This window comes from Pelobates fuscus, chromosome 2 (genome assembly GCF_036172605.1).
Source record: "Pelobates fuscus isolate aPelFus1 chromosome 2, aPelFus1.pri, whole genome shotgun sequence".
Taxonomy (NCBI): Eukaryota; Metazoa; Chordata; class Amphibia; order Anura; family Pelobatidae; genus Pelobates; species Pelobates fuscus.
In genome coordinates, this window is record NC_086318.1 from 438,957,877 (window position 1) to 438,971,003 (window position 13,127).

Genomic DNA, 13,127 nt, shown 5'->3' on the forward strand with positions numbered 1-13,127 from the left:
CAATATATATTTAAAATTAAATGAAGCATTCCATGAGAAATATTAACACACATTAAGGGGGATTTTCATTGTTTTTTCCAATGGTAACATTTGCAAAGAAATGACAATTACCCTTTATGAATGTAACTGTTTATACAACAAGTTCATAATTTTGATTGTAATTATAGTAAAGCTGTCCTTATAACAGTGTAGTGTTATTACAGTTCTGTGCTTCCGTATAAACCTAATGCTAGGGGGTAGGTTGACGATGGGAGGGTGGTGATTGAAGGATTGACTGATAAACATAAAGGAGTGACTGATAAACATAATAATAATAATAATACCCTGTTTGCATATCTACTTACAAATTCTCATGGATTTCAATAATGGTTTGTTTTATTATTTTACTGTCCAGGAAAGTGACCATAATGGAAGATCCTGATCAGAACATTCACCTGAAGAACTTGTCTCTCCAACAAGCGAATAACGAGGAGGAAGCATTAAATCTGCTCTTTCTTGGAGACACAAACCGCATGATAGCAGAGGTGAGACCTGTTTCACGGCTTTTATTACGATTGCATTTCTTATCAGTCTAAGCAACAAAACCGCATCAACTTAATGAAGTGGATTTGGTGTTCAGATCATGGCCGTGCAGTTCAGTTATCTACCATTTAGGCGTTAGATTACTTTATTTCTGTATCCCTAGGGACACAGGGGAATGGCTGTGATTCGTGCGGCCTACCTGCACACTAACTGAAAATAAGAGGCATTTTGGTACCTACCTTAGGTTCAGCCTCAGTATGTTCTCCTAGGACTTGCAGTTGGTGGAGGATAAAGTCGTTCTTATCTCACTGATCAAAGTTAGGAAGTGTTCACAAATGTATATAACTGTCAAAAAAGATTTCCTGTCTGCAGTCTCCTATGTGTGCACTGTGATACATATCGCACATAGAGAATTCATCAACGGCTGCACCAGAACAAACAACGTTTTACACCACAGAGTTACTCCAGATTAATTTGAGTTGTATTCATTAAAATGTCATTTGAGTACGTGACCCAATATTAAATTATGCTTTCTGTGTCCACATTTGATGTCTAAGGGAAACACTTGATTGGTCAGTGTACAACAAGAAAATGTATGGTTTTAGGCAGTTAGGGAATGACATTCTGACACTGGTAAGTAGACTACTTTTTTTTTGCAATTGCATTATTAAAATGCATTAACAAAAGTGCATGTTGCAACCAAGACCTCCCCTTTAAAATGGCCTTGTTTTAAGTAAAATCAGAGAATGTTTCTGCAGAAACGTTTGTTTACATTTAAGCAAATTTAAAGCTGTAACCATTTACGTGTGCAGCTATTTTTATTATGACAGATTGTCTGATGAATAATACACTGTGCCAATCAGAATGTACTTAGTGGCTCTAAAGCTTCCTTTATTTTTGTCTGTTACCCGTACATAACCGTACAACAAAACATACACTTGTGTCATTGTCATCGCAAATGTGTAGTTCAAAAGATGTTTAATGTCATTTCAAAACGTGCAATGTGGGTTTGCAAACCGCCATTGTCGGCTGCATTGTATGCCGGATTATATATTTTTAAAATAAGTCGGTATATTGTTTCTCCTGAGGTGCTGGTGTCAATTATCTCCTGGAAATACCCATTTTTAGGGTTTACGTGGCAAACAGAAGTACGTTTATAATAGCTTTTAAATTCATTCTCTGATTTCACATCTGAGTAAAATTACTGAAACAATACGACGTTTGACGGACACAGCTGAACTTTCCAAATTTCTTTCTAAGAGAACATAAGGAGCCCAGAAGTAGGCTTTTTTCAGCTTTTTGTGTTTTATATACATATTAAAAGCTGGTGCCATAGTTTTACTTTCCTTGTGTTTTCACTCAGAGCCTGTTATTGGTGCACGGTTACGTCATGGCTTACATGCATAAGGCATTGAGTAGTTGTCAGGGGTATATGCTGTGTGCTTGGACAATGCATGGGGAACACATGTTGGCATCTAAAAAGATCAGAGCATCTCTTATTGTTCAGGGTTCTTTCAGACATACTGGCCACTATTGAAGTGGTTTTACTCATAGGCTTTATGTTTATTTAATAACCAACATGTGCAGCAAATGATTTTCAAGAGAATTAAAATAAGCTAGGGTTGCATTTTAGATTTTCCAAGGGTACGGAAAGAACTGAAGAGTGATGAATTTATTTCAGCAGAAACAATGAAGAAATTTTGTCTGAGATTGGATTTCGGCAAAGCCCCCTGACTAGACAAGATCGTTAATTGCTGATATTGTTTATTCTTAATTAATTGAGACCTTCTATCCCTTGTAAACACAAGCAATCAACGCTTAATACACATTACGTTCGGGAATTTGATCTATTTCCCTTAGAACATGAATTCATCTATAAAGTGGTTTGTTGATAAACAAGGCTAATGCTTGCTCTTAAGTTAGCCTCAGTGCCCAGTGATGTCCTCTTATCTTTTATTTATGCCTGTGCTACTTTGGCAAAAAAGAACATTTAAAAACAATGAAGAATAAACATTTCATTGTAATTCATTTAATGCAAATAAAAATAATGGAAAATACACATCACGCTTTGTCCTGTCTTGTCGCGATGATGACTGAACTGCTTGGGAGGTTAAAATTATAGTAAATTTCCCGAAAAAAGAAACTTTATATGTTGTCTGTAACTTCTTAATTTAACTTTTTTTTTTTTTTTAAAGGATTTTAAGTATAAAAAAAAACTCATAAACATTTTGTAAAATATTCATGTGCTCTGGGTAAACAAACAACAAGAGAACGTTTCACTGTAAAGAAATAAAACAGAAATAATGAAGAAATAGAGCACTTGGAAGGTGGAGGAGAAGGAAAAGAAGACCAAGGAGTGACTGTCATGGACCCAGGATTGCAATGCAGGACTTCCTCTTGCTTGAATTTTACAAGGGGCCTCCATTGTGTTCATAAAATATGTACCGTATATACTCGAGTATAAGTCGAGTTTTTCAGCACATTTTTTGTGCTGAAAAACCCCAACTCGGCTTATACTCGAGTCAATATCTGTATTATGGCAATTTATATTGCCATGATACAGACTGGGGGCTGGCAGCGAGCGCTTACCTCTCCTGCAGCTCCTGTCAGCTCCCTTCTCCTCCGCGCCGGTCCGGTCTGCTCCCTCTGTCAGCTCCCAGTGTAAATCTTGCGAGAGCCCCGGGGTCATAGCACGGCTCTCGCGAGACTTACACTATGAGCTGGCAGAGGGAGCAGACCGGACCGGCGCGGAGGAGGAGGGAGCTGACAGGAGCTGCAGGAGAGGCAAGAGCTTCCTGCCAGCCCCCCTCCACTGAACTGCCAATGCCACAGGACCACCAGGGAGTGAGAGCCCCCCTCCCTGCCATGTATCAAGCAGGGAGGGGGGACGAAAAAAAAAGGTAATAAAATATTAATAATAAAAAAATACATAAAATAAAAAATTACTTACAAAAACGAAAAAATTCTAATATTAAAATAATAATTTAAAAAATAATAATAAAAATGCCCACCCCCCCACCAAGGCTCTACACCACACTCTGCATCACACACACACACACTGCACTCGTACACACACTGCACTCGTACACACACTGCACTCGTACACACACTGCACTCATACACACACACACTGCATTCATACTCATACACACACTGCACTCACACACACACACACTGCATTCATACACGCACTGCACTCATACACACACGCACACACTGCACGCATACACACACACTGCATTCACACACACACACACACTGCATTCACACACACACACACACTGCACTCATACACACACACACTGCATTCATACACACACTGCACTCATACACACACTGCACTCATACACATACACACTGCATTCATACACACATACACACTGCATTCATACACACACACTGCATTCATTATATACACACACTGTAAATAAATATTCAATTAACATATTTCCCACCCTAGTCTTATACTCGAGTCAATAAGTTTTCCCAGTTTTTGGGGTAAAATTAGGGGCCTCGGCTTATACTCGAGTATATACGGTATATTTCAGGTTGTTTGACTGATGTTTTGACTCAAGGAGTTATGGGACGAGGACTTGATTGGGAACTGTATGTACTATTACACCATTATATGTTAATAACCCTCTGCAGCACAGCTGCAATAAACTCAGTTCTGTTTTGACCCCTACAAGTACTCTCCACTCCTGGTGTAACGGCTATAATCAATAATCACTGCTATAACCACTTCTATGATTACTCACTGCATTTTTACCCATGAATGCTGGTCAGATTACTTCTAGATGTGCATCTGTGTGCTCCCATTAGCATAGAGTACTTCAACTGGGCAAGGTGATACCAGATTGTCCGTAAATAGTAAAGGAAGCCAAGAAGTAACAGAGGTACTGAACCAGAGTACTAGGTGTCCGTTACAGTGACCACCTGTCATATTACTGAAACAATGTTCAAAATGGGCTTGATAACCAAGTATGACATTGGAGAACCACAAGACCAACAGTATGACATTGTGGATCTACATGGCCATGTTTATCATGTGACTTCAATTAAGACTGGAAGGCCGTTTGGACAAAAGAAGCAGGTGGCATAGAGGTTAGAATCCTTCTCCACTACAGAGAGAGACATAAAGAGAATCATGAAAGAAGAGCGGGCCAGGAGACATGTTTATTGATTGGGTTGATTAACTAGTACTTGTTCTGCTTTCTGCTCCTGCTCATTAACAGACCAGTCCTATACCTGAAACCATAATTGCTTTATTCCCCTCTGCTATCAACGTGTTCATAAAAAAACGAACCCAACGACCCTAACAACCCTAACTTTAGCGGTTCCGTAGTAAATTAGTGGACTGGAATCATAAATTTCATTATTATTTTTTACATACAACTTGTATACAATGTTTGCATGTATTTGGAAATCTTTATCCCTCCCCCCCCCCCCCCCCCAACAGCCCTCAATTATTTAAAAAATTCTTCATCCTGACACTTTGTAACAAAGTTCTAGGAGAGAAGGCCACATGACTGAACCTCGACTAATGGAATGGCTTCCTGTACAATCAACTAATGGAACTCCAGCATTTTAAATGAGTTAAGGGGCCTCAAAACGCTCCAGTCACTCACTGAGTCTGCCACGGGCATCATGTCTGTGTGTATCTGGCAAGATTGCACTAAAATAAGAAAAATAAATCCCAACAATACATTTTTATGTGACTGTTATATGAATCCTGCATCACAGTTTAATATTTCCCAGATGTTTTTAGATTGTATTTAAGTTTAAAAACAAAAACACAGATAACGTCTTGTCCTTAGTGATAGTATAGTGATAGTATAGTGATATGGTGTGTTTAGTCATGTTTCTCCCACCGTATTCCAAGGTATTGCTTATCTTCTAACCTCGGACTTTAAACACTGACACTTCTTTTTCCGAGACCCCAACTTCTGTGTTTTCAAAGTACCCATTTTGACAAAGGGAAACATGTTACTATGTTAATTGATAACTTGTTATGTAAAAATTATAGAAGCAGTTCAATGGGGATTCCTTTAACTTAGAGTGTGTTAAATGGAAGCGTGGTTCTTGTGTGTGTGTGTGTGTCTGTCTGTCTGTCTGTCTATGTATCTCCATCACAACATATGATCTAATACTGCCTGTATGTTTAGAATGATCCTGTAATTTCAAAGTGTCAATTAACTTTAGTCCTGGTTTTTTTTATTTTCCAACATGCAGACCAATTTCTTGTTATTTTAAGGAATTCTTTATTTCGCCAGATAAAGCTAATTGGGAATGTTAATTAGCTTCCAGTGACTGAGCTTTCCATCTTTGCTTAAAATTTCATATGTGTATCTTGACTGTTGGCTGAGCTCAGCAGTCAATGAAGTTATGTGTCTATCTAAGCCAATTATCATTTTTAGTGATGACAGGGCCAAAAGCCAGTGTTTTCCGAATGCCCCTGCATTAAAAAAATAAATTAAAACTGAGCAGCTTTTTTTTAGTAAAGAATGTTATCCTAAAAACAAAAGCATGACAAATCTGCATAGAAGTTTATTTTTGTAAGAAATACAAGACCTATTATTCCCTAAACAAATATATTTTTAAAAATGTAAGTTATGCCAAAACCCACTTACCACACAAATCTTGATCAAATATTCTTGGTTAATGATGTCATTCCCATGTGGTTGCCCAATAAGAATTTCACATGTCAAACTATGAAAGGATACAGCACTTCCAGTCTATACTGTCAGCATAGGACCTTTCAGGCAGGACTGGTACTAGACTATTTTGTGGCAAGATTAGCTACTTGCACCCCTAAAACAAAAATTGCCAACTTTATTCCTTTAGTCTCCTTTTCCCTTCCAACACCACTCTGTGTATCTCCACATCCCAGCCCCTGTCTATGTCTCTTTTCCCCCTTCTCTAGCCCCTCTATGTGTGTCACTGTCCCCTTCCCCAGCCTTTGTATGTCACTGTCTCCTTTCTCAGCCCCTCTGTGTGTGTCACTGTTCCTTACCCCAGCGTTTTGTGTGTGTCACTGTCTCCTTCCTCAGCCCCTCTGTGTGTGTCACTGTCCCCTACCCCAGCGTTTGTGTGTGTCACTGTCCCCTCCCTGTCCCCGTGTGTATCCCTGTCCCCTTCCCTATATCCTCTATGTGTGTCACTGTTCTCTACCCCAGGATTTGTGTGTCCCTTCCTCAACCTCTCTGTGTGTCACTGCCACCTTCTCTAGATCCTCTGTGTGTGTCATTGTCCCTTTCCCCAGCCCCTCTGTGTATCTCTTTGTTCCCACAGATCCTCTGTGTGTCTCTTTATTAACCCTCCCCCCCGCCCGTGTCTCTTTGTCTACTCCAGACCTTCTGTGTGTGTTTCTTTTTCTCCACCCCTTTGGGGTTTCTTACCACCACCTGTTTGCCTCCATGTAGTGTGGCTCCAGGACCACGGTAGATGATTGTGGCGGAACCTACCACCAGATTTGTATGTTTTATCTTTTTCCGTTTCGGATCTATAGTATACGAACACTCTACATTCGACTCCCGTACGAGGACCACCCTAGTACCCCATTAAAACAGTCCCACCTTAAGTGCGAAACTGCAAGGGAACCATTTCATGGTTTTCGCACAGGAACCCCCGAACAGAGACCGGCCGGGACACCCATTTTCCTGGAACTGTTTTGGGCTATCCTCATGTGTCCAGCCAGTCAAAACTGTACCCCGGTAGCGATCCAATTTCACCTAACCGATCTGAGTGATATTTGGACCAGGGCTATAACTTTTGTGCGGTTCCTAGTTATGATGGGGTACTTTTGGGGTACTGGATATTTTGTATAGGTTTTTTGTACCTGAGAGATAATTGAATTATAGTTTTTTTCTCACACAATTATCTCTCACGCACAGAAGACCCTGGGAAGGGAAACCCTTTATTGTTGTGTGGGAGACCCCATGTAGGGGTCTGTGCATAAAAGCCGTGTGTGAAAAAAATTAGTTGACTCCCAGAACTATGTTTCGTCTGTTTACTGGGGGAATGGATGTCTGCTTGTTTAATGGTTCTAGTCTGACTGAGAAGATAAATTAGCAGAGGTAATCAGTCGGATTATCCGTGGTCTGCTGCAATGATCTTCTGTTTCATCTACACAGTCTGATAGGAAACAGCGAGCACTTCCAGGTAGAGGATAAAGAAGATCCTCTACTGCGATTCTCTTGGCTACATTACATGCAGTGACCGTCAGGAGGGAAGTGCTATGCTGTGTGATTCCCTCCTGCTGGTCACCCATCACCCATAGATTGTGCCCCCCAGGCCGGTGCACGCTAGGCAGCTGGTTAGTACTGGAGATTCATAGAGGTTTTTTTTTTTTTTGCATTAGCAGAATATTCAATTATATTATTAATATGTATTTAAACAGTTTGTTGATCCAAGGAGAAATCTTGGATTTCTGCTACACAAAGTAGCATGCCAGCTCGTGGTGATTGAACGGTGTCTGCATCTATGTAGGGGGTGGGGGCGTTGAGATTCCTGGTCTAGCGTTCCTATGAAACAGTTTAAAGTATTGAAAGCAATTATGGAGAAAGATCCAGAACATTATCATAGTGACCTCCCCCCAGTATATCTGCAACAGAAGCTTTCTGGCCATTGTAAACAATATGTGTTATTTTTGCCTTTTTAGACACCAATGAATCAAGCTTCCACTCGGTCCCACTGCATCTTCACCATTCACATCTCTAGCAAAGAACCTGGGTCAGCCACTGTCCGACGATCTAAACTGCACCTGGTGGACCTGGCTGGGTCTGAACGTGTCGCAAAAAGTGGAGTTGGTGGCAAACTGCTAACAGAAGCTAAATACATTAATTTATCACTACATTATCTTGAGCAGGTAAGGACTGTCCTGTCTCCTGCTTTACGTTATTAGGCTCCTTTTGATAAATGTACTTTTGAATTGACTCAGGTTTAATGTGCTGCTTTGAGCCCTCATGAGAAACATAGGGCTGCACATATTAGCCGTCACTGACTTCAGCAGACCATTAACTGAACACTTTGGATTTTATCAACACTTTTACTTCTAAAGTATTTTACAAACTTTATTAACTCTTTCAGTTTCGTTTTTTTGTCTGTTGGTCCTTTTGCTTCCCCCACCATAATTTTTGAATGGTGACATTTGTTTGGCAATGCAATCTTTCTACCATTTTTCTCTTCTCTTTTTTTCAATAACTATGAACAAGGCGGTCTTCTGAAATGAATTAGAACACAGGGTGGAAATTACAATGACGAAAATGTTAATTTGTTAGACTAAGAACACTTTATTAAATACGATAAAAAATTATGATGAAATTTAACTATCATTTTTCAGAACATTTTGATAAATATCCCCCAATGAGTTATATTTGCATTCTTTATTACATACCTATATTATACATATCTATATTGCATTTCTTACAATGTTACGTTTAACGATGCTGTGTCATGGCCAGTAATAGGTAGAACCATCAAATCCTCGGAATCTTTTTAATGCAACATGTATATATTTCTTATTTATCTGCACTTTCTTCTTACCGTAACTGAATATGGATAATTATTGAAAAGACAATATTGTTTGTCCGTAGCCTTCTCGTACTCTCTTTCCTCTATTTTTATTAATGTGACTATTTGCAGTTATTTGAACCTTCCGTGTAGACCCACTAATTGTTTGAAAATAACGGCCTTGCCAGGTTGCAGGGAAAGTAGGCTGGTAGAGATAGACTAAGCTTTGGACATGACGCAGACCTCACACCTGATGGAGGTTCCAGATTGCGGATTAAATTGTGTTTTTCAAATTATTCAGTGAGAGTCCTCTGGCTGCCAGGCTCTCTATTCTTTCTTCTGAATGTGCTTATCTACTGTGTCAAGCACAGCGGGTACTTGTGTTCTATAATCCTTTACACAACACGTTAAAATGTTAAGCAGCTTCCAACTAGGGATAAAATTAACTTCATCAAGGTAAACACACACATTGGATATAAGTGCCCTATTTCATGGAAAACCCCTTGGGGAAATAAACAATTCCAGATCTGGTTGTGTACTTGTAGTATAATAGAAATCTAAATGTGTAATTCACGCGCCAGTATTACAACAGCTTTGGGCTTCGTCTGTATTCTATGAACGTTTAAAGGGAAACGAGTTGTTTAAACATAGTGAGATACAAACAAGTGTAGGTTCCTAAGTATGAAGTATTTGATGGAAAATATTTCAGAATACGGAGGACAGCACACCTAGACTGATATTTTGGAAATTAATCATCATTTCAGGCAAAATTCACATATTTTTAGTACTGATGTTTCTTTGCAAATGAAACTCCTCTAATATCTCAGTTCTTATACTTTAGTGTGTAGGGAAGGCTCCAGACATTGACGTTTCATGTCTGGTAAAATAATGCTGACAACATTTGAACAATTTGTTCCTTAACTCCCACTGGACTACAAAAAAAGGTCTAAAACTACAAAAACCAGGTCAACCTAAGATAGTTGTCAGTCCGACTATACAGATTTAAAATTGATTGATCGTTTATACTAGTGATCATTTCCCAAGAAAAAAAACTACTAATCAGAGTGCTCTGTTATATCAGGAAAGGAAGGAATACAAGAAATGTAAACCTGTGTATTTTATTTAGCACATCACAGACATCTGCTAAATTACTGCAAAATAGTTTCAATATGTCCCTGTTATGACATTCTCTGACCAATTCTCTTATTGTTGCAGGTGATAATTGCATTGGCTGAAAAGAACCGATCTCATATACCATATAGAAACTCCATGATGACCTCGGTGCTCAGAGACAGCCTCGGGGGAAACTGCATGACCACCATGATCGCGACTCTATCGCTGGACAAGAGGAACATTGATGTATGTGAAAATTTCCACCATGTTTGTGTTATTAGGCTGCCTTGAACGTGGCGTTTATGGGAACATTGCATGTGATGAGCTGATCATTCGTCTATATAATCATTGTGTTCATTTTCAGACCTCAAGGGATGTGAACAGGCTAGAGTTTATTAACCAGAGATGGGACAGATATCTTTAATTCAGAGAGCTGTGATTAAATCATGTTGGAAACTTATAGGGCTTTGTCCTTTCATGATCTGTATACATTGGATTCTTGCTGTGAGTTGGTATATGCATTGGTTAATGGCTCTATTCATATTACGCAACATTGTTGATCAATAGTCTAGATCCACCACGTTTCTTATCCTAGTGGGGATGTCAGAGAGAGCTTCAAAACTAAACTGTCCTACCCACAAGAGTGCCGGGAGCATAATGTATTTAATTAGGAGAGTTAGTAGCTTTGTTTAGGCAAAGAACTGTCTGGGACACACAACTGATTAATGAGTAACTAGCCTCATTACCCTTTACTACAAACTAATCCATGAATATAGAGCAAAATATGAATCCATTATATATCAATATATTTCTCCTTACAATCTCTTATGTGAAGATCCTATGCCGGCGTGTAATGTACACTGTATTCACGGCGCTATAACACCCGGCTATTTCTAAATAACTTGGTGCGTTCCATATCAGAGTAGGGTCTCTAAAGGAGTTTTGTCAGCTGCTGACCAGGTCAAAAACATTATTTCTGAAAATTGTAAACTGCAAGCTGGTGGTAGATCACTAGCTCTATAATCAAGCTGGTGGTAGATCACTAGCTCTATAATCCAGGCATCAAAGTATGGTTCTAGGATGGAGCAGACTTTAATAGAATAATATAGAATGATAGAACAGTGTTAAAGGTACAGTTAAGACAATGTGTTTCATTTTAGGAAGGAAGCCTTGCCTCCATTTCTTTCTGTTGCAGCACATGAGCCGGTAAAAGAGAATTTTGTGCGGTGTGAATTCAGTGATTTCATTATGGGGATCCTCGTGGGAGACTGTCCCCCACATGTACACAGACGTTCCTCACAGACAGGCCATGACTACACACATAATACAGCTTAACCTGAGAGGCTGTTTGCCACAGTCTGTGCCACCTGTCAGCCTTGCATATGAGCAGTAGCATTTGAAACATGTTTATTTACAGACAGTGGCGTCACTAGGGTTGGTGTCACCCGGTGTGGTAACTCAAGGTGTCACCCCAACCCCCTTAATAATGTGTAAGCTGTAGTGGTTCTGGTGTCTACAGTGTCCCTTTAATGTGAGGTAAAATAGAGATTAGTGTCACTAATAATATACTGGATTGCCTACTTACCACCAGATGAGGACAAGAGGATGATGATGGGCTCAGGCTGCAGTCTGGCTCCACTGGTCTAATGTAGAACACGCTTTCCGGAGGCTGTTTGTAACAGTGCTCACAAAAATAAACAAACAGGAAGCAGCTCTATTTTTTGGGGCCCCTTACACAGCTCAATGGCTGGGTCCCCAGGGCCTGACCGTGAGAATGCCTAAAAGGCCCGCCCATAAGTCCACCTACATGGCCCACCCATGAGTTCGCTCACAGGGAGGGGAGTGTATGTGTGTACGGGATGTGCTCTGTGTTATTGTAGAGGATGTAATGTGCGTTTTTTTATGGAATGTAGTGTATAGGGATACCAATTTGTGTAAAGGATGTAGTGTGTGTGTGTACAGGGGATGCAGTGTGTGTTTGTGTGTAAGGAATGCATTGTGTGTTTCTCTGTGTGTGTAATGTAATGCAGTGTATGTGTCTGTAAGGGGTGCATTGAGTGTGTGTAAGAGATGCATTTTGTTTCTGTGTGTGTGTGTAAAGAAGCAGTGTGTGTGTGCGTAAGGAATGCATTGCATTGTGTGTTTTTGTATGTATGTAAGGGATGCAGTGTGTGTGTGTGTGTGTGTGTAAGGGATGCATTGTGTGTTTCGGTGTGTATGTGTGTGAGTAGGGATGCATTGTGTGTTTCTGTGTATGTGTAAGGATGCATTGTGTATGTGTGTAGTGTGAAAGAAAGGGTATGTGGGGTATGATAGGGGCTATATTTATTTTTTTTAATATACTTTTTTGTAAAAAAAAATTCTTTAAGTTTTGTGTCTTACCTTTAGTTTATCTCTTACAAGCCCCTTGTGTGTCTCTTAACCACCCTCTTTGTATGTCTCCTACATCCTCCCAACCCCTTTGCGTATCTTACTCCCCCAAGCCCCTTTGTGTCTTACTCTTCCCAGCTCCTTGGTGTGTCTCTTTTCCCCCCTGGCTCCTCTGTGTGTCTCCCTCACAAGTGACTCTGTGTGTCTCTCTCCTGAGCCCCTCTGCATGTCTTTGTCTCTCTTACCAGCCCCTCTGTGCTTCTCTTTCACCCCTTCCTCAGCCTCTCTGTTTGTCTTACTCTCCCTGTCCCTTAATGATCCCTCTCACTCTCCCTGTCACTTAATGGTCTCGTCTCCATTAGTGAACTCCTCCCCTCTCCTCCTTTTCCTTAGAGGTCTCCCCTCCATTCCCTTAGAGGTCTCCCCTCCTTTCCCTTAGAGGTCTCCCCTCCTGTAGAGGCCCTCCCCTTCTGTCCCTTAGAGCTCCCTTAGAGTGGTCCTGTCTCTACCCCAACTCCTTAGTGGTCCTCTCTCCTCCTTCCATGCCCCTCTTAGTGGTACTACCTCCCTCCTCCTCTTAGTGGTCCTGTGTCTACCTCACCCCCTTAGTT

General features: G+C 40.3%; 1 protein-coding gene across 1 annotated transcript in view; it reads left to right on the plus strand.

The window, feature by feature from the left end:
• Nucleotides 1-13,127, plus strand: part of KIF6 (kinesin family member 6) — a 274,702-nt gene that overhangs the window by 105,361 nt on the left and 156,214 nt on the right. Inside the window, exons 6-8 of the mRNA XM_063441552.1 lie at nt 395-524; nt 8,183-8,389; nt 10,249-10,392. Of these exons, the coding sequence (XP_063297622.1) occupies nt 395-524; nt 8,183-8,389; nt 10,249-10,392 (481 nt within the window). The remainder of the gene's footprint in view (nt 1-394; nt 525-8,182; nt 8,390-10,248; nt 10,393-13,127) is intronic.